This window comes from Argentina silus (assembly GCF_951799395.1).
Source record: "Argentina silus genome assembly, chromosome: 7".
Taxonomy (NCBI): Eukaryota; Metazoa; Chordata; class Actinopteri; order Argentiniformes; family Argentinidae; genus Argentina; species Argentina silus.
Window position 1 is genome coordinate 20,203,715 of NC_139661.1, and position 23,360 is coordinate 20,227,074.

General features: G+C 42.7%; 1 protein-coding gene across 1 annotated transcript in view; it reads left to right on the forward strand.

The window, feature by feature from the left end:
• Positions 1-15,204, forward strand: part of edil3a (EGF-like repeats and discoidin I-like domains 3a) — a gene marked incomplete at both ends in the record, with an annotated part of 102,734 nt that extends 87,530 nt beyond the window's left edge. Inside the window, 2 exons of the mRNA XM_083672891.1 lie at positions 6,839-6,994; positions 15,055-15,204. Coding sequence (XP_083529017.1) covers positions 6,839-6,994; positions 15,055-15,204 — 306 coding nt within the window. The remainder of the gene's footprint in view (positions 1-6,838; positions 6,995-15,054) is intronic.
• Positions 15,205-23,360: the final 8,156 nt, after the last annotated feature.

Consider the following 23,360-nt stretch of genomic DNA (forward strand, 5'->3'; position numbering starts at 1 on the left):
AGGTTACAAATTTAACCCAGGTTCGCTGAAGGAGATGAGGGAGACCCCTCACTATGGGACATGCACTCCTGTGTACCTTTCGCCGGAGACCCCCAATGAATCACGCCTGGTGCAGGCACTTGCAGGTGATAGCCCCACCAACAAAGGGATGCAGCAAGCGTGCCATTTCATCCAGCGAACCTCTTCTGGACCTAAGGACCTACTGCTCTTCTCCCAACAACTGATTGCACCACCCACATGAGGGCAGGGGCTGGGCCCGCAAGCTGCAGTCTGTAGCCCAGTGACACCGTGCGGGGGACGCAGGGGGAGACTGAGCATGCTCACCTCTGCTCATAATGGAGTGACGGTTACTTCGTCACGACCGTCCAAGGGCGAGCCGTAGCCCACACAAGGGCCCTAGCAAGTTATAATAATAAATGATTATATATTATAGGAATTATAGCCGAGCTAGCAGTGGTTCAACAATTCCAAAGAATTGCGAGAACACAAGCTAGCTACAGACCTTCTTGTGTCAGCCTGGTAGTTCAGAGAGTTCACAGGTGATCACAAGGTGAAAACTGTCGAACTCGGCTTACCATTCCTTTGAATGTCGAGCTGAGCCGCAGGATTCTAGTTGAGACACCCTGACGCCCCGGGGGAATCATAGGATTCCCGGTAGAACAGTTACAGTAAGTTAAGTTGTGCTGTCCGCCTACATATATGATACATCATGTTTTTGTGATCATCTCACTGAGGCGTGTGTGTGTGTGTGTGTGTGTGTGCGTGCATGCTTGTGTGTGTGCGTGTGTGTGCTGCACGGCTGTGTTTCTAGCCCTACTGTACTAATACTGTAGCTTTTTAAAAGTTGAGAATGTGGTGTGAATGTGGTGTGAATGTGGTGTGAATGCTTTGATAAACATGAGAGGAGAGAAAGAAAGTAAGAGAGCTGTGAATAATGTGCTGCAGAATAAAAAGGAGTGTTTATTTATATATTTATAACTTACTGTATACTGCCTCTTAATTAGGTTTTTTTTTTTTCGACCATAGTCGCTTTACATTCACAGAGACGACTTAACACTGTTTGATAGGCACTCACAGATCACCGTCAACCTTGTTATAATCTTTGTATAAAGGTTACATACATTCCCATAGTAATACTAGATGAAGAGGGGTTACAGACATATTACTTTGCACAAGGTTACATCAGAGTCTGCTAACCCAATCACCGGCTAAATCCACTTTACAGTTCCATTCCTCCTTTTACCAGCCTCCTCCTCCCTGCTGCCACTGGGCCATTGGTCACGGATGGATCGGAGTCCCTCACTCCACTCAGGCAGATATGGTACAGGAAACATAGTGGCAATGGATACCCTCTGTGGTGTAATACCTCTAAACGATCCTTATCTCCCCGGTTGGTTCCCCTCCAGCTTCCCAGTCCTCTCCCCGTCAGTTAACTAGACACGCAGGGCCTATCCTGTTACCCTAGGCCTAAGAGAACATGTCGGATTTGTATTCCGGAAGGATTGTTTGAATTTTTGCATTTTTTATTAAGTGGATTTGATGGAAGCTTTGGAATTGGATTTGGAAATTGATCCCCCCCTCCCTGCTTAATTTTGTTTTTATAATCTCTTATTTTCTCTCTTTTTTTTCCCTCTCACGCACCTATGCTGAAGCACTTAGTTTGGGCTCACCGGTTTAAATTATGTATGAAGGAGATTTCTCCCACAAAATGCAAAGCTGTGAAGTCCGTTCAGCTGTGTTAGTTGCATTACATTTTCCACTCTCTTAAATGTTTCGCTCTGTCTTCTCACAGGCACACAACTGTCTTATGCAACCTACATGTTGTAGAATTGTATTTAGCCTTTATTTATCTTTATTTATTTTCATGAGAGACCTGGTCAATAATACATTACATCATAATAATAATATTAAATACATACAAAACTTTTTTTTTCCACATGTGCCATGTTTAGAAATGTGGAAATGCTGTACTGTAATTATTCTGGAATAGAAAAATGTTGGTCTAATTTTAGCCATGTGAGGAAAGGAGAGAGTGGTCGGAGGGGAGAGGAGAGGAGAGGAGAGGAGAGGAGAGGAGAGGAGAGGAGAGGTGTGATGCATACTAATAACAAGGCCATGTGAAATTAATTGGCTCCTTGTTCAGTTTGTTGAAGAGTATACTTCGATTTGTTGTGTGTTAAGGCTTTGCTTTAGAATGCACCCTTGAACTATGAAGTCACAGCCTGTCATTTTCCCAACAAGAGGACATGACAGACTGAGGTTAGTACCACTGTCTCATCTTTACTTACCTACAATAAACAAGGACTTATTACTTGACTGATTATCTTTTTGATGTCAAATGAGACTTTGTCAACACATGATAGCACTAAAGAGAGTCATAGAAACCAGGTGCTATTTCCTTAATGCATTTAATCCAATATATGCTTTTGTTGTTGGTGGCCGACTATTTGATTTTAGTGTGGCTTGACACCGGTAAAGCTAACAGTGAGGCTAGTCTGTCACCAATCTGCGTCTGTCACATCTTTCTTCACATGCTTCATGATTCAATACAACACAACATCGAAAAACATACCAACTTGATTTCCTAAAGTGGTTTTGGCATACATGCCACAACTACACCACTGCCAATGGTCCCTTGGACCTCTATACCCCAGCAAGGGAAAGAGGCCCCATTTGGCACTTTTAAAAGCACTGCACACTGGTCGATAATAGAGGGGGAAGGACTTTTTATGTTTGCGTGTCTGGCACTTAGCACATTCTGGCCTTGGCTGGTCTCACGCTCATTCTGGGAGCACACAGCCCATACTTTGTGACGGTATGTCTGCTGTGAGTTAGGCCTCAGGGCAATGGAGTTGTCTACACTTCTTACTTAACAATCCCCCCCCCCCCCTTGTCATGTCAGTGCTCAGAAGTCATCTTATATTATGTGACATCTTGCTACCTCATGTGGAAATACTGGACATGAAATGTGTGCGTGTGTGTGTGTGTGTGTGTGTACGATGTGGTAGATCCCAGTAGGGCTGACCTGAGTGCAGCCTGGAGATAGAGTCAAGACTGTGATTATCCGATCAACTGGCTTAAGGCTCAACATGACCACCTCTTCAAAAGGCCGTACCATATCCTGTGGTTTCACCTGTTTGGTCCATCTAAACACAATTCTAGACCATGCCTGGAGCCTGCTGTGTGGTGTGAAGGAAATAGTACAGTAGGTCTGGATCTGTATTGACAGAAACAGTTGAATAATGAGGGTGCAGAAGTCCATTTTCTTCCAGTATTACTCGAGGCAAGTGCAAACCTTTGCATGCTGCAATATCCAGCTATTTTATAGAAATACAGCACCTCCTGCTAAACTACTTTCTTTCATTTTTCTAGGCACAGATGCCTTTGCAGGGCCTACTCCCGCTCACACCTCTGGTTTAAAATTATAGTTACCCCATTGTGGGGTTGATGAGCCATGATACGATCCTGTTGAGTCCACATGCCTGTATGAGCTGTATGCAGTTACTCTGGCTCCTGCCGTGTGCTCTGTACACACACACGCACGCGCACGCACACACACATACTCACATTCACACTCACGCTTCCCGCAGGCTGTAAACTGAGTCAGGGTATATGAGCAGTTTAGATTAAATGAGTCTTCAACACACACAATTAAATTAGCTCAGCTGGGGGAGCCTGTTAGTGCACTGCTATGGATGTAGCCTATACAGTATGGAGTTGCGGCTTCATTTGATTCCTTTTTAAGCAGCCTTGCACTCCCTTCTTCCACCAACTACACAACCACTTCAAATAAGGACATGGGGGTTACGTGCCAACTCTCATCTCAGTGAGCAGACGAGGGTTTTTCTTCTTTGTTTTTTTCTCCCTCTCTTTTTTGTCAGTGAGAAACACATGCATGTGTCGCGCCTCAGCGCCTCGCTACGAGCTCCTCCAGAGCCCTGAGGGGTGGTACAGGCAATGTTAATTAATTATCCAGAATTCTTTTGATTGTAAATACGTAAATGTATTTTGCCCTGCTGTTGGGAAGTGTTTCTCGCTTGTGTGTCGTTCTCTACGTCCCTGAGGAGCAGGGTAGAGTGAAATCAAAGAAAAAATTAATGCTGCGATTGATTTGTGGCATTTCTCTCCCTCTCTGCCACGAGCTTCCAGAGGTTGCCACAAAGACTTCAAAAGCCCCCTGTGTGCCTTAGTTGAGTGTTTTCTGAGGGGGCTCATTGGGGAGAGGGGGAGGAGTGGAGGGGAGCCTGGCTCTAACAAGCTTATCTTGCCTCCTAATTTGGTTTGGGCTATCGAAGTGTTGGGGGGTGGGGGGTGGGGGGAGGGGGGAGCGTGTGAGCGGTGGCTTCCTTGGCGGTGGTCGGTCGTCTTATTTGGCCGCTTAACCACACCTGTGATAGCGATTACAGGGTCTCCTCCCCTTCAAGCGCTCTTGCCTTTAGTCCTGGTTTGCAGACGCGACCACTGATGGTCCGAATGAGATTACTGCACTTCTGCTACTTCTGCTACTTCTTCACCGTGTTTGCGAGGGTAATCAAAGCTTCACAAGTCCAGGTGTCGCTGCTCTCCCGGCGAATGCCAGCTCCACCACCCCAAGCCAGGCACACACACCTCCATTTCTTTGGGGTCCCATTATGCAAAACAGGCTGTCGCCACTGTTGTAATTATAAGAGAGGGGTTATTTATTTAAACCAATTTATATGCACCAGAGGAAATATACATTATCTTGCCCCGCTCAGAAACAGAAGCGATCATTTCATTACACAAACAGGCGAGGGCCTGCAACGTCCTTGCTTTTAAAGGAGGAAGCTCATGAATTGTGTATTCCAGAAAATGATGACCATAGCAACTCCTAGCAATGTCCCTCTTATCACCATGAATTAGGGCCATAACTGAGCAACAAACACACCACATGCAACACCGCCTCAGTCTCTCTCTACCTGTATTGGCTTGCAAGGTCACAGACGGTGGCAGCTGGGAGCTGATCCTGTGGTGTGCCGCATTCAGATCCCCAAGAGCTCGCTGCTTTGACTCCATATCGCTTTCTTCTGGTCTATAACACTGACAGCCTGACATGGCTTTACCGTTATTTAAGCCAGGGACCCGAGCCTGTGCCTGTCTTCTACCACAGCAAGACCCCACCAATCCCCAGAGACCCCATACCCCCCCCCCCCCCCCCCCCACACACACACACACACACACACACACACACACACACGCACACACAAGTCTGGCAGGAGCAAGGAAGGCTGAGCAGGAAAAGAATCCTTGGCATCCATTAGAGGGGTACGTAGGGGTTATGTCCTCCACCTACCACATGTTTCTAATACATTTGGGTATGCTGTAATGTGTTGTAATGTGCAAACCGAAACTAATAATGTTATAATATCTAACCTCACCCAAGCAAGACGTTTCCACTTGTTTTCGATTTTGCTGCTGCACAAGCACGGCAGTGCAACGCGATAGCTGTGTGACACTTAAAAAAAAAAATGCTGATGAGTGAATTGTCTTGCTTCACACTAACGATCTCCGCCGGTAGTCGCCCTTCTCTTCTCCTTCAGCAGGAGATAGGGCAAGAAGGGCCTCGCTGTGTTTTTCATTCATTTTCAAATCCGTTGTTTTGTTTGTTCTATATGGTGTTAAAGCAGGGTGACACTATCATATGTACTGCACTCTGACCAGGCCAATTACTGTGGTACATGGAGTTTGTGTGTCGTAAATTCTGCTCAGTGGATTCTTGATCTTCTTTCCCTATTCTCTCTCTGTCTCTCTCGCTCTCTCTTTATAACACGACAACATAGAGTGAGTTAGTGTTTTGCAAAAATCAAATGCAGACTCCTTGATTTATGGTGCAAAATTAAGCTCGTATTTATGGTTATGGTTACTGGTTAAGTATAGCCAGTCATTACTTTCATCCACAAGCCATGAATTAGTGTGACCTTTTGGTTTGCATGCCGAAGAGAATCTCTGGATTTAAGGCACCAACATTACCCCGGTTAAGTCTTCTCTGAGAGGCAGCCTAGATTTCTGAACATTAGTCATTCCACACGTACACAAACAGTTTGTTTCCCTGTCTGATGCAATGCAATGCATACTCATGCTCAATTATGAACAATGAACCCTGGCTATTCCATAATTCTGCTCAGATAGCTCCCATAATTTCCCATCCATGATACTCAAACACTGCATCTCACTGGGTTCCGACGATTTGTTGTTTTTGGCATTGTAAATTTGCATGCATAATTCATTGGGCATTGACTTAATGCTTTACAAGTGTGCTGAATGTTCACCTTTAGTTCATGGGTGAGGCAGGATGCAGACTGCCATGGTTGATTACAGTGTTGTGGTAATCATCATGTTTGGGTCCAAGTCAGAAAATCGCTAGAAAAAAATTGCCAGAAAGTTTTGTTTTGTTGCATAGCTGTAAATAATGAAGGATAATTGAACTCTTTAAAGTCAATAAACCTAATAGTGATGTGTTTACTGCTTTTTCTCCGTGTGCTGTAAAGTGTATGCTACAAATGAGAGCTTATTAAAAATTAACCCAAATGGTGCGGTCTCGGGGTCTCAGAAGCTGCTAGGACGGCGATTTTGTTTTTTTGCTGAGGCAAGGTGGTGGGCTTAGCAACGGTATAGCAAATATTCTGTGAATAATTGAAGTTGACTCCTTTGCACCCAGATTTACAATGTCTTTATAAATCCTCTCAGCAGATTAGAAAGAAAAAAAAAGATGCTGACTGGATTGCACTTTTCTGAGTTTGTGTTGCGATGAAATCTAAAGTTTCTGTTTCTGTTTCTCTCTCTCTCTCTCTCTCTCATCTCTCTCTCTCTCTCTCTGCAGGTGGACATGCTCCTGCCCACTAAGATCACAGGCATCATCACCCAGGGGGCCAAAGACTTCGGCCATGTCCAGTTCGTCGGCTCCTACAAGGTGGCTTATAGTAACGATGGAGAGAGGTGGCTCGTATATCAAGACGAAAAACAAAAGAAGGACAAGGTAAGCCATCCACCGTTCGTGACGTGCAAACAAAGCTTTTCTTTTTTGTGTTAATGCGCACTGCAAAATGAGTGAAAATGATGTTCAAAATACATAAACCACTGGTCTAGAATCCTAGTTCGGGACTGCAAATATGAAATACTCAAAAATACAGGGCAATCACGAATACGAAAGACATAAGACAAATACTGTCAATGCTTTCCATACACAAACATACGACATTCATGTCAATTTTATCATGTTGACTGAACTATTGAATGAACTAAAGCAGTGCAGGAAGGACATAGTAATTGAATGAACAAGCAAACCACAAAACAGCATACAGAAAGAATTAATGAATAAACGGCGTTGTCCAGATTTTGGTTTTGTCCGGCTCCAGCCCTTTCTGTGCCTCTTGCCTCTCTGTAAATACAAAAGCATCTTCTTATCTCCGGCTCCAGGGGCCTCTCTCTCTCTCTTGCTCTCACTGCCTCTCTTGGGCCCGGGATCAGATAAGGGCGCTTGTCTAGAAATCTTGTTTATGGTCCTTGAACAGGGTACGCGTGTTTGTTCCGAACGCCCAAGCCAGCAGCAGAGACAGTGGCTATGGAGGCTATGGCAGCATACATACATGCACACGCACACACACACACACACACACATGCACACACACACACACACATGCGCACACACACACACACTGCTATGAGAACAGCAGCAGCAGCAGGAAAGCTAAACCTTGGTGTTGTTGTTTTAAAGGCTGGCAAGCGAGAGGGCTGTTTACTTTTCTCTCTTGCTGAGTCGTTTCAAGATAAGGACTCCTACCTGCTCAGGTGTTGACACTGGTCAGAGTGAGGCTAACGTCTGAGGACACAGGCACAACACACACACACACACACACACACACACACACACACACACATACTGTGTTTAAACACTGCAGAAAGAAGCATGTTGTGGACTCGGTGACAATGTTAGATCTCTTTGGATCTGTCCAGGTCTGCATTTGCCCAAAATAATACTACAGGAGACCAAAATGAGTCGTTTTAAAATGCTGTTTTCTTGGAGCAGGCTTTCATTTGATACACCCAGCGATGGGGCTGAAGATGAGGGAATATGAGGGAATAGATATATGGTAGCAACTTGTTATGACACATATCGCACTCCAATGGGCACACGTCAATTTATGCCCACATCTGCCAATAAATCGTCAGTTTAGCAGACCATGCTCAGAAAACCGTTTCTCCATCCTGTCGCTCAAATGCCTCGCTTGAGGAGTTTATAATTTCAGCGCCTAAGATGATCTTTGGATGTGGGCCACTGCTTACTGAGTATGATATTTCAGCCGAGCATCACAATTCTGAGTGCTGGAAGACGTCCAAACGTTTGGCAAGCCTGACGGGGGAGAAGAGGGGGGAAGAGAGAAAAGATGCAATGTTGAGATCAGATAAATCTTTTGTGTTTGAAAACCCACTTCTTCTCCAGGTTTTGATGTTGTAGACCACAGACTACAGGGTACAGTAGATGTGGTAATGATATATTCATCTGATACAGTACAAGACTAACTTTTTATAAATACTGCAACCTAGAAACAGCTTTAAATCATCATAACATGCCATCTCTTTTCAGTTACAGTAGTGCAAGTGCAAAATATTTTGGGGCAGGACCAAAGATACCGCCAGTATGAGTGTCTGTACATGGGAGGCGGGGGTCTTTAGCGAAGCCTTCAGGAATGTTAATCAGAGTGTACCGAGATGGTGCTGTGAGGAGCCAATCAGAACTATGACTTTTCAAGGTGTTTTCTCCTCTCAGTCAAGTGGAGCAGGCATTAGTGCTGGAGGACGCATTAGGCTGCCGGACTCCAAAGGCTTTTCCTGTCACGCCACAGGCTCAGAGAGACTGTGTATGTATTTATGTGTGTGTGCGTGCGTGCGTGCGTGCGTGCGTGCGTGCGTGCGTGTGTGTCTGACTCTTTGTCTGGCTGGAGCAAAGTGGCAAAGCATAGTCAGTATTCTTCTCAGGTGTCCCCACCCCCCCTCCTGAGCATTGATGTGGCAGAGGCTGCCGGCAGTTAGATCTAGATTGAGAGAGGCCTACGCCTCTTTCAGCATACAGATACCCATAAACACAGGCATAAACAGGAGCACACACTAACATTCTCTCTGATTTATTTGTTGATATGATGCGTGCGTGCGTGCGTGCGTGCGTGCGTGCATGCGTGCGTCTCTCTGAAACACACACACACACACACACATACACACACATTCAGTAGAGCCATCACACATCTTCCTAGGAGCCTATTCAGCTTTACACAGTTTCTTCGGATGTCAATATTTACACACTACCTTGATGGGGACAATCAAGCACTAAAGTAATTGATTCATGTTTAATGGTGGTACACTTAGATGCCATGAGGTTAATTAGCCAATTGGGAACCAGCAATTCCCTGCAGGTCAGAGGGTAACAGCATGTTAGATGGCAGTAAATACAATCACAGCTTTAAGATTAGCCACTAATAGCTTTGGTTACCTCCCCCCTGTAGGGGCTTATTGGCAGGCCTCTGTAAGCATATTGTTGCAGCATCAGGAATACAAGCTCAAGGGTCGTGACGAACTTTGATTGGGTAAATATTGACTTGAAAAAAAGTGGTTTGAGTGAGTGTAACTGCCCTCCTGCGGCTGGGGCACACGCTATCGGTTTTTTGATGAAGGCAGGGTGGAGCCGAGACCCTGCCTGGCCTGCGCTACATTAGGGGGCAGGAAGTGGAGAGGGCCGGGGGGGACATGCACTTTTGGCCTCTGCAGCAGGTTTAAATAATGGAGTATGGTCAGTGGTCAACCTCAAGTGTGACCCCCTCCCCACCTCACATACACTCACACACACACACACACACCACACACCGCACACACCACACACCTCACACACACACACTTTGTATCCCCTTGACACACTCAGCCAGAAAATCAATGTTGAGGAGAAGGCAGGCTCATGGGTCAGACGGAAGGCACGGTGCAGAACAGAGGGAGGGGAGATGGGCCATTCCGTTCCGCATCCCCTGGCCATTCCATAACAACGGAGGGAGAACGGGGTCAGTCACCCAGAAAAGGACGGGAGTATGTAATCACCGAGACCGGAGAGGATATCTTGCTAATCCTGCCAACTTCTCTTTGGCAACGTTTTGACAGTGACATGTGACTACTTTCAGTTCTGCCTTTAGATATAACGTTACACATATTTATAAGATAATATAAAAGGTATGTTTTCTTTTTTGGCACCGCTAAACATTCAACATTCAAAGTGTTCACTTCCTTTGCCATGATAATTCCAGTTGTGTGCCTGATATTTGACCCGTTCAAGAGAGGGTACTGAACTACAGTATTTCATAAGCAAATCTGACAAGGGCAAGGCAGGAGGACACATCCTCTTATCTCTCTCTCTCTCTCTCTCTCTCTTTTTTCCCTCACTCTGTTTGTTCTTTGTTGTGGTCCTGCACATCTCTGGTCCCACACTGTTTGTTTCAGAGCGATAGGGGCTGACAGTGCGGAGGCCCCTAGACAGTCTCGGAAGAGATCCTTGTCATATTTCAATCAACTGCTCCCTTTTATGGCCTTTCCTGCCCTGTTCTTTTTATTGCTCTATGGTGTCTTCCCGCTGCCACATTACAGCTGTGGCAACACTCCTGGAATTGATACACCTTTTCCCGTCCACCGCCCCCCAAATCTCACAGTACAATAATATATCCAGGATGAAAAGAATTGAGGTCGATATAGAATGGTTTAAAAACGTGTAGAATTTGATTTAGGCCCTCCTCCGAAATAGTTTTAATCTTCGGTCCGATTGTATCCCCCCACAATAGAATGAGCCTCGATATATTTGATGTGTAGCTATTAGATCTAAGCTGGGAATTGCCTCCGTGCACTGAAACTCAATGCAATGCAACCTATGCTGCTTTGAAAGAGGTGAATCATGCCACATATTGCACTTCTTTCTTCATGGCGGCCTGGTTTACTCCTCACATCTACTGGAGAAAGGCAATATATCCGATTTTCCCAGTTACTTGAAGTCGTATTAAGTCATATAACCTTCACAGTAGCCAACCTTCACATAACCAAACGTAATATGAAACGAACCCACTCTTCAAATAACGCGGTGACATGAAGCAATCCCGCTTCTTGTGGATGGAGAGAGAAGGGAATGCTAAGTGCTAATTTAAGTAATTATATGCAGCAACATCTAGGCATTCTTTATGATGATTGCATACATAGCATGCAATGTTAATTCACAAATAAATTGCCTCAAAGGGGCTTCCAGGCCTACAGTCCCACCACACTCATATTGCCATACTACTTATTGTCTCGATATCCGAACAATGTACATTAATCAGCCTGTGTGTCACAAGTACTGTAAAACATGTTCACCTGGAGCCACTCACATCGGCGGCTAATCTGCTCACCTAACAATGGACACATTAACGCTCCTACAGCACAACGCCAAGGGTCTCAGAGCGGGGACTTGTACCCTGCTGCCCCCTAGCTACCCCTTAGCTGCCCCTTAGCACCACCACACTCAAATGTTAAATTAACATCTTCACAAAAGAGATGGGAGAGGGTTATTAATTACATTCAGCAAACTGTTAGGAAGTCACGTCACCACGTGAGATTCAGACAGCCATCGGTTTAGTTATGCGAGAAATTCCAGAGTATGCTTTATCAGCCTGAATATAAGTAGATAAGGTGAAGGCAGGTTGAAAATGTTCTTCTTCCTTTGTGTGGTTTCTCTGTTTTAAAAGAATCGTAATCACATATTCTGTGGCCGTGGGGCTAGGCAGACAGAGACAGGAAAAGGGGGGGGGGGGGGGGGGGGGGGTTGTTGTTGTTAGACCCAGTCTAAGATCCATGTTAAAGACGAGGTGAGAGAGAGGGCAGAGAATGAGCTACACAGCAGGAGGAAAATGATGAAGAAGAATAACTGATGAAAAGTTAGTTACTCCTCAATCAATTGTAGGAACATCGGCAGTAAGTAGAGGCACTGTATAGACAGTACAAACCATACATCTTCTGAATAAAAAACAGTAGTGCAGTATGTGGGTGAAAGAGGGAACACAAAAACACACAGTGGATGAAAGACATATAGAGAGAAGAGCAAACTATTGGTAATATCTGTGTGTGTGTGTGTACAGGGACCACCCCCCGCCACCACCACCCGTTCACATCACACACACCCCTCCTGTGTATGTGTGTGTGTGTGTGTGTGCGTCTGTGTGTGTGTATAGAGGTGTATTAATCCCGAACTGCCGTTCCCCCCCCCCCCATCAACCTGAGGCCTAGAAGTCTGTCACGCCCTCTGCATACTGATGAAGGTCAATTAGACCTGTATCCTGTGTCCCACTGCTACACGGGAGCCAGGGTGTGACCCTTGTTGCTCCATCACACCCCACCACAACCCCCTGAGCCCTTCTAGGGTCTGCATTATTACTCAACTATACAGTACGTTCCAAGTTACTACAGTGTCACCAAATAAGCCCACTTTTATTGTAAATGTGTTGCTACATTTACTAAGATGGGTCTCACAGGCAACTACAACTAATATACCAGTATTGCAACTTCCCACACGGGATTAGAAGTCACACAAATTCAAATTACATGATACGTTTTTGTTTCATTTGTATTTTGTCTCTCAGTTCCGACAATTTAAAAGTCACACATAAAAGAGGCTTTGGTTTGCTTTTTGCTTTGCTTTTTTTTTTACAAGGACTGATTAAGATGTAGTCTACAGTAATCTTCATTGTAAAACCCATTGCCTTAAGTGAAGACAATAAAGGAATAATTTACTTGATTGTGTGCATAGTGTTTTCAAACTGTGTGGTAAATTAGTTTGCAGAAAGAATACATACAAATAGGTTTTGTCCTCTAAGCTCTGATGTAAATCAAAGAGATAATGACTGTACTGTACATATGCCTTAGATTTAAAAACAATCACTCCACCTTAACATTAAATATAATGATATATAATAATATATATCCAGTTTTATTATAGCCTGAGGCTCTTGTCACAACGTCTTACCACTTTCCTGGTGGACACATTTTATCCTACATTTTATACAAATTTTTGGGACACTTCACTGATATTTTACCTCAAAATTGTTGCTCCCAAATATGTTATGTATATCAAAAGCCAGGTATCGCTAGTTTGAGGATTGTACCCTCAGTGACATATTTGCGGGTAATCACGTGGTTTAGGGGGGAGAGAAGTTGATGAAAGTACTATCTTAGGAGACTGATGTTATGGTGTATCTGCAGAAACATAGACAAAGATATGTTGTTATGTTCTTGGTTGCTTCATCATGTTGAAAAGAAAAGTGAGGAGTCTCTCAGACTAAGAAGTATTTTTCTAAATAATATATGAAACTCACACTTCTTAACAGTGTAGAGGGTTCTTTTGGGAGGAAGTTGAAATATTTTCTGAGGGATAGCTACGACAGGTGTAGTTATACTGTGCATGTCCACACCGTCTGGTTAGGATTCTGCCTTTCAAGAACAATGTTAGCCTAATTCCCACATACTCTACCGACGCCGCATAAAAGACGAAGCTCAAATTGACGGTCTACTAGTAGAAATCCACCACTTCCCCACTAACCTCTCTGACTAAGCCATAGTGCTCGGGACTGCAGTAATGCTCCAGCACTCGGCGGTGGAGACTCAGAGTGATAAGGACATGATATGATGATGAGTGCTATTCCTGGTCGTACCGAGGGCCCCAGAAAAGGCCATCGAGACCACATCCCCCTAGAGGGGGAATTAGCTCTCTCTGTGTTAGCGGTTTTTTTTTGTAGAATAATTTGGGAATTGAGCAGCCCGAAGTGCCTGTGAAGTGGCTTGCAGTGGGAGAATAAAGCAGAGCCTGCCGCTTCTCTTTTGTTTCAGAAAGGATCGAGGCCTCGAGTGGAAATGTGCCACTTCCTCAAGTGCTGTAATTTCAACATCATCAACCGCGTGGTGTAACACAACATGAAGCCAAAAACTCTTATCATGAATATAAGGTTCTACTACTGTTTAGCCACAATACTTGCCATACACGGTTCATGTGGGTTAGAGGTCTTTAACTCAATTATCTTATAAGTATACTGTACCAGTTTTTTGTTGTTGCAGGCTAGCATTGACCTGCCTGATCAAACTAATCAAAAGCTTGACATTGGTGATTAGATGTCCTCAGTCAGGTGTGTTAGTGCTAGGCCAGAAAAACCTTGTGGCGTAGTCTGTACACACACACACACACACACACACACACACAAACAAACACGCACAAGCCTTCCAGGATCTGTGCTTGAGGCCACTGCTGTTTATAGTAGTGCTTGAGATTAGACAAATGAAAAGTATTTTTACTAATAAAATGCATTATTTCGGTCAGGAGGATGAAGGTTTCGAATGAGGTCATAGTCTTCTAATTGTGTGGAATGTAAAACCAGTGGGCCAAACCACTGCCTCCAGCACCTGCTGTGGTTTGGCCCACTGGTTTTACAGTCCACACAATGATGAGTCCCATTACATCACAATTAGATAGTCATAATCACGCCTGTTTTAATTGAAATGATCACGGCCCTCAATGAAGCTGTCCCAGTCGGCGCATCGCTCCCCACATTACACTTCATTCTACTGTCGATCAACAACACCCTGAGGCACAAGGCTTCTAATTATCAACAACTAAATATGCATCCCAATATGTGTGTTATGCTTGTTTTATATTTGGATGTGTTTCTCTCACGCTCCCTTTGCTACATATCGTTGAAGAGAGTGATGCTTTGCTCCTGGGCTGTTGTTCAACAAACTTGTCCAATGGAGTATTGTCGGTTTCTGATTTCAAGATATACATATACATATTGTATCATATCTTGTCATTTCATATGGTGCTGTACATCATGTCATTACGTCATAGACTTCATCCAATTAGGCACGTGCTCTTCCCTTTATTGCATCATAACCTCACGTAAGGAACATGCTTGAACACTAGTTTAAACTTTGTGGGTGTGTGACACATGTATCTCAATGAACTCATCTCACAAACCATTGTCATTCCTTCCTCAGGTCTTTCAGGGCAACTTCGACAATGACACACACAGAAAGAACGTGATAGATCCACCCATTTACGCCCGATTCATCCGGATCCTCCCGTGGTCGTGGTATGGCAGGATTACTATGCGTGCAGAGCTACTTGGATGCACAGAGGAAGAGTGAGCCCCACCTCCTCCTCCTCCTCCTCCTCCTCCTCCTCCCTCCACCCTCCCTTTGTCCCCTTGATATGCTGGAGTATCTATCCCAGATCCAGTATTTCAATATAAACTGTGCAACCTGTAAAAAGAAATCAATTTCCAATGGATTTTTCAAGAATAAGTGTTTGGTTGTGGTGGGTTGCTGTTATTTCTTTTTGTACATTGATTTAAAACCTGCCCCCGGTCCTACTTTTGTCCTCTTATTTCCGATTTGTGTGGTCGATGTCTTTTTATTCCTTCTCCAGATTGTCCATCATGTTTGGAATTAACTTGTGTAACATATTTGATGGGAAGGGAGTCGGGGAGTGTTGGGGAGGTTGGTCTCACTGTGGTTTAAACTTGCTACAAAAGAAGCTACTGTACAGTGTCACTTTTTAACAAAGACGTGGAACCTGTATGCCATGCTTCATCGGACATCATTAACTCTGAAACTTATAGTGGAACTATCCCAAAAAAAAAAACATTAAACGATCACAACTGAACTACTGCAGTATCGACTATATTTTTACTTTTGATTATAACACCTATTTCGAGCCAGGCTTTACTCATAACTGACACTGACATCGTAACGTGAATCAAAACAATAACAAACGCTCTTGTATTATATGTAAAACACTAAATAATTGCATGGTGCATAAATTATGATATTAAATGTATATTATGACAAAGGCTTTGGTTTAGGGATCTATTTTTACGTGCATTTTTAATAGTTCTGATACACACTGCAAAGCTTAAAGAGTGACTGACCTACTAGAGTAAAAGCAAGCTGAGCAGTAAAAAGTGGCACTGCAGTATTGACACTGAGGTGTGTGGGCTGTCGTTAATTGAAGTGTCCTAATGCTCTCACCGTCATTTCTCCTCCCTTAATTTATTTCAATGTAATTAGCATTTCAATTTCTTGTTTCCTATACAGTATATTCACTTGGAATTAAATAAGTCTTTTTTTTTTGTTGTAATTTTATACTTTATATTGTTTTTTTGTTTATAGTATTATTTTGTTTATTTGCTTTTTGTATCTGTGTGTCTAACTTTTGGTTTTCTGCCTTTAAGATCTAATTTTGAAAAGCTCAGGATAGAAGTCACCCACCCCGTATCCAAAATATTTTACAATTTATAGTCACATGGTTCCTTACCTTAAAAGTAGTCTATCGGCCAGGAAAAACTGTAATCCATGGTTCAGAGTTGTTTAAATAGCCATTACTAACTTTAGCCACCGCTAACAAACAAAAAAACAAATCACCTCAAATGAACTCTCTGACTTGGTTGGAAGTCACTTTCAGGTAAAGTAAACTACTTTCAAATGAAGGATCCATCTGACTAAAAGGTGTGAATTAGTGAACTATCACGTTAAAGTTTGTTTCAGAGTAAAACCCTATTTATATAATGAATACAAAACAAGATTTATGTTTACAGACATTACCATGACAATGAAAGAAAAAAAAATGACTGACTACAATCACCCTTTTCAGAGAGGAAAGTAAACATGTATTATGTTTTCTTTTTCTATCAAACTATACAATGACAGCATCACTTCCCATCATCAAAAGAAAAAATAAATCGGAATCTATGAATATATGAATGTCTGTCTTTGGTTGAAATGTACGATGAACTATCAGTTGTCGTTCCGGTATGTCTCTGTATCTCAGTGTTGCATTTGACAGTCTATCATGACGCACGTCATGACAATCCATCTGTTTGAGAAACTATTATATTAACATAATAGTCAATGACTGCTCATCATGCCCATAATTTGCAATATAATGGGAATATAGCCACTTAACTGTTACACAGGTTTGTGCGATTTCCTGTAGAGATGACGCAGATGAGACTGTAGAATAATGAACATTGTGTCCTAAAAAGATAGTTAATCCACGCATTATGTTTATAACCCAGAAACCCATGTACCCTGATATAGAAGTTTTGTTTGAACAACCTAGAATGTGAAGTTGTTATTGGTGTAAATCAGTGTCTATAATTTCATACACATGGACACAGCATAAGCATCATGTAACTAACTCACTTTTTCTAATGGATGTATTTGGCTATGCACCATGTTTTTTTTATTCGATTTTTTTTATATATTAGCTTTTGATCAAGCTGTTTATGAGTATTTCTTGTCCAGCATCCTGTTTCAACTAGGTTCTCTGCTTGATTGGTTGTTCTAGATGGCTACCTGTGTGCACTTTTCACAAAACAGGATCAAAGATGTCCATAGGCACATTTGTTATTACATTACGTTACAAGTCTTATCCTTTTACCTTGCACTCGCCATTCTTTGTGCTGTGCATTGTAAAACTTTTGCTTACAGGTGAAGGGGAAGCAAGAGGTGAAACTCGTCCTCCATTTTGTGTTTTTTGTGTCTGCTCCTCTGCCATTTTGTTGTTTTTATCTCCTCAGTCTGAGTATCAAGTGCTATCTAGCAAAATGTACCAATTATTATGCTGATTAGTCCAGGTCTGAGGAGGAGAGTCAGAAACTATGACTGTGTACAGCTGAAAAAAAAAGATGTTGCTTCAAATAAGAGCTCTTTCGGTTTGACCAATAAAAAGATGTCTGTGAATCAACGGCCTTGCCTCCCCTTTATGCCTCACAACTCCGAGGTTTCACACGTTACCTGTCGTTGTCTTTATCTTTGAGGTGACCACACTGGTCCAGCATCTCTTTTGCCTATTTGGGGTTCCCTCACTCGGACCGAGGACACAACTTTGAGGGGGCAGATATCATTCACTGATTATTTGTGATCATGCTTGTTTCTCTTGTATGTCTCTAATCTGGCATGTGTTCAGTACGGTCGTTTTCATTGATTTACCATGGTCTGCCATGCATGGTTCCTCCGTAGTTATTTGAACGTAATTGTCTCTGCCGTGGCAAGGGATAAAAAAACATGATTAGAAGGGCAAACATGCGAAGCTGCACTGTCCAGTAATTATTCAATTATCTGAGTGCCAGCGTGGGGGAGGTAATTGCCTCGTAACTCAGGTGAGTGAAGTTGCACATCAATTAAAAGCTGATTAGCAAACAATCTGTTTCGTCTGCCTGTCCCATCCGTTATAGCATGATCAGTAAAATCAAAGATGCAACGCTGAAAGAGTGTCCTAACAGGCCTGGGTTTATTTCAGACAGGGGCTGTTCTGGGGTGAATACTTCCTGTGTGTTATTTCAACCTGAAACAAAACGATAGAGACAAGAGAATGTCACTGCATACATAACATAGCCAGGGGTGAAGTGGTGGAGAAAAAGGTAAACGCTGGACACCTGGGAGAATGATGAGTGTAAAGAAGGGTTCGTGAATGTGTTTGCGTGCGTTTACCCTCCACAACATCACAACGTAGCATTCTCATAGAGCCCTTTGGCCGTACTTCCAGTTACACTGGAAACAGTTATTTGACTGTCTGAAGCAATGAATATGTTTTATGTGCCTTTTCTATTGTTCCTGAACCCGTACGCCCTCGCTCACACAGCATGCCTATATACTCTGTTCCAAACGTTCAACCAGCCATTTTATTGTGAAATGTCACCTTACACGAGGCTGCCGTTCAAAAGGCAAACAATAACCGTGGGGAGACAAAAAAAAAGTGAGCACACTATTTACTGAGGGAGGGAAATTGGAATTCATACCCAGGTCACTTCGCTCAGACATTCAGACGGAAATCTACTTAGAGAGGTTCCTTTTGACCTCTTATTGAAGGCCTCAGAAGGAATAAAAATATAATGGCTAATGTCAAACTGGGACCTTCAGTTTTACCTAACCTTTTATCACAATGATTCACTGACTGGGGCATCTCGCGAGTGTGACCTCTATGCCTGGCAGGACATACAGTGCCAGTCAAAAGTTTGGACACACCTTCTCATTCAATGGTTTTTCTACATTGTAGATTAATAGTGAAGACATCAAAACTATGAAGGAACACATATGGAATTGTGTAGTAAACAAAAAAGTGTTAAACAAACCAGAATATGGTTTATGTTTTAGATTCTTCAAAGTAGCCACCTTTTGCTTTGATGACAGCTTTGCACACTCTTGGCAAGGTGTGTCCAAACTTTTGACTGGTACTGTAGCTGACAACTGAGCTAAGTCTCATGTTGAGGAGTGAGTAAAATCATGTCAAGCTATCTCACATCATCCAATGCACTTCTGTAACCAGGTCACTCAAAAACACACAGACACACACATGCTATCACTATCACACACTGTCCATTCACACACACACACACACACACACACACACACACATATACACGCACACGCACACGCATTTGGACACACACACATGTCCACATACAGTACACTCTACACACTCACACCAGTAAAATTGCAAAAAAGTAACTGTTTTCAATAAAGTTTTTCATTTGGCCCATAATAAAGTAATAACTCATACAATGTGTGCCGAGCTGCACATTAATATTCTCTGTGTACAGTCCACTTTTTTTTCACTAGACAACATCACTACCATTCCAAACCTGTGCGTGTGGGAGAACCTCTAATTGGGAGTACCTCTAATTCCATTTGGATGTCCACTGCCAAGTCTTGGGGAGTGGCGCAGGTTCTAATTAAGCTCCTCTGAACGCCTCAACCTGCTGAAAGAGCAGCCTGATTGCTTTGCCGTAATCTATTTCTATTCTCTGTCAAAAGATATCTCGACATCTCGAGATTAGATAGATAGAATTAGATAGATTAGATTAGATAGAAGATTAGATAGATATATGGTTGGAATGATAGATAGTATGTTAGAAGGTCATAGATAGATAGATAGATAGATAGATAGATAGATAGATAGATAGATAGATAGCATGAGCCTGGGGTAGGTCAGTGGAATGGATAGAGAATTGGTTGGTTGAGTGGTTGAGAGTGGTAGAGTTGGTTGGTTAACTGGATGAGAGTTTTTGGAGTTTAAAAAAAAGCGTAGTAGTTTAAAGTCGAATAGGTATTTTTATAAAGCTTTTATTAGGTTTAATGAAGATTTTCTGGGTAGTTGAAAGAAAGTGAGATAGGTCGGTTGGTTGGTTGGTTGATTCGATGGATGAATGGATGAATTAAAGAGAGAATGGATAGATTTGGATAGAGATAGGGGAGGTATAGAAAGATCAAAACAGTTAAGAGGTTAACCAGTGTGGGTTATACTGTGTGAAGCAGTAGTGACTGGTGAAAGGAAGAAAGGATGATGCTAGGTAGTTGAAGCTTTAGATAGATATACGGTTGGAAAGATAGAAGTAGATATATAATATGTTAGAAGGTCATAGATAGATAGATAGATAGGATACGCCTGGGGTAGTTCAGTGGAGTGGGTAGAGTATTGAGTAGTTGAGAGTGGTATAGTTGGTTGGTTAATTGATTGAGAGTGGCTTTAGTGGGGTAGAACTGGTAGCAAAGAGAGTGCATTGTTGTGTAATCATTCTAAGAATGTGTTCTGCAAGCCTCCTGTTGTTTTTATTTGAGTCCTGAAAGTTCCATGGCAGTTGCAGAAACAAAGGAGCTCACAGAATGTTGGCTTAGGGTTAGGGTTAGTGACTAGGACCCGTGACTAGGACTAGTTTTCGCTCATTAACAATAAGATGTAGAATTCTACAAATTCTACATCTCTTTAATAGTTTAAAATGTTGAATTACTGCATGTGCCTCACAGCACTCTCTAATGCATGGAAATTATTTTTTCACTCATTATTTTCTCCAGCTGTGCTCTTGACCATGAAATTAATGATTTAAAACATTTAAAACAGGTTATTTCAAAGGTCAGCCTCAATGTCAACTGTGAATGAAAAACCTTGTAATTTTCAAGTCATGTCTGAAACACGTGCAGATTAGAGGCTTTGTTCCCATCAGGAGAGTGTCCATCCCTACTGGGTAACACTGTGAAAAGCTTCATTATTAAGTGAGCTTAAATGAAAGGACTCCTATCACAAGGAAAACTCCCCTGCTGTTCCCAAGCGTCCTGACAGGCAAGCGTGACGTGGTTTTAGCAGACGCGTTGACGAAGGATTAGAAGCTTGATGAGGGGTTGCATGCGAAGAGGTAATACACGGTAAATTCCTGAGATTTGTTTAGTTGTTGGAGCCTAAATGAAAGGCTTGTCTCATGGTGGTGTTAGTGAGGAATCCCTGTTGGGAAAATAACTTGTCAACTACTGTTTGAGGAAACATCAAGTCATTAATCACTTTCCTTCCAGCTGTGTAAATATAACTCTAAGAAACTTAACTTAATCATGGTAGACAGTTTGCTGAGCTTCAAAAGAGCTTGGATTATTCCATTAGCAAATCAATATGGGTTGTCTCTTGTCTCAAAGAGAAAGAAAACCATCAAGTCGGCAAGTGTGTGTGTGTGTGTGTGTGTGTGTGTGTGTGTGTGTGTGTGTATGAGAAAGAGTATTCTAGTATGTAGTTCATAGGGGTTTTCTTGATAAATAATATCATTTCACGTGTCACAGATGCAGCATGCATGGCCAGGCTGGCTTAATGAGATTTACCGCTCCACAACAATTGGCAGTTTCCTGCTCCACACAGACAACCACAGATGCACATAATGGGATTTTGAGCATTGATGATACTGTAGGTTTTGAAGATGTCCTCTCTTTCAGCACCATGTCTGAATCAAGCTAGATATGTGGCTATAGAAGATGTGGAAGCTGTTCATTAATTTTAAATGAGGAATGATCGATTTTGTTACAGTTTGATGTCAAATGGCTGAACAAACACTACGTTTCAATGCAGATTACATTACATTTACATTTATGGCATTTAGCAGACTTTATCCAAAGCGACTTACAACAAATACATTTGTTTAAGTAAGTGAATCATCTATCCAACAGTCATCATAAGACAAAGTAATCAATGCTCACATCAGGGGCCATTGGCAGTCGTAATGCCAGAAGGCTTATTTTATTTTTTTATTAACAGGAGGGAACTTGCACAGGGGGGAAGTGGGGGTGAAGAGGTCTCAAGGGTTGGGGTTAGGGTTAGTACAGGGAGGGTAGTGGGGGTGAAGAGGTCTTAGGAAGGACTGTTAAGATGTCAATGACTTTGAACTGAGTTGCTGTAGTGCTGTTTTGACTCTTTGAAATGTAATTTCATTCATTACGTACCCTTAAGGTAGTCTGTCTATATTGCATCCATTTAAGGTAAATTGTCTTCATATCACATACTGTAGATCAAGCACCAGCATTACACTTAGCACACAAACAACACAGTGTACACTATTAAATGTAAAATATTAAATGAACAGGTGCAGGTGACCATCCTCCAGACTGCCAACCATTAAGTAGGCTATGGTGTGTAACAGTGCAATGCAATCTAATTTCAGATCGTACTGTGTTTGCTATGTCGTCCTCTTGGTGCTGGGGGACGGAACTACAACAGAAAACACAAGTCGATAATTCCTCAGGTCATGAGGAACATCCTATGAGTGGACATCAAGAGCAGCATTGGCTTTTTTAAGAGAGATACCTGAATTATCTAAGACAAACAATGCGAGCTATTTATGGCAGTGTTTGTCATTAACACTTACCCAATTTGTCTGCATGGCTTTTTGCTTGTCCCGTTCACTATGGAGGGCACACGGGCCTCACATACGGTATGAGATCTCTCTCATTATCTTGTTTGTGTAGTCTGTGGGGAGTCTTTGGCAGAACTGGGCCAATCTTGCACGCAGCATTCACATCTCTAATTAAATTGTTGCTAATGTTATTTGGGATTCAGTTACCTATGGAACATTGAAGTGGGTGAAATATGCAACCAAAAAAAGCTTCTGAGCCACACGAAGTCCTATGTCTTATTTAGGTCAGATCCACCGTGAGGTTTGATATAGATATGTATTCTACCCCAGCTGTATCTCTGTACAGTGTGACTTGATTAGGCAACACACAGGTCCCCTATGTGTTAGGGTAGATGAGAGCACTAAAAACACTAGGCCCATCCTTATAGATTCTCCAAGGTCATCTCGGGAAGAATCCTGGCTATGTCCCGCTGAGTGAATGTATGCATTATAGTAAGGTGACCTTTCCATGGAGGTGCATGCATGTGCAAGCCAATTTGGCGTACGACCCTGATGTCCTCCAGATACGGCATTATGTTATAGTGTCTGTGTTTGTGTGTGTGTGTGCTTTTCATGTAAATGTCCCTAGTTGTGTAT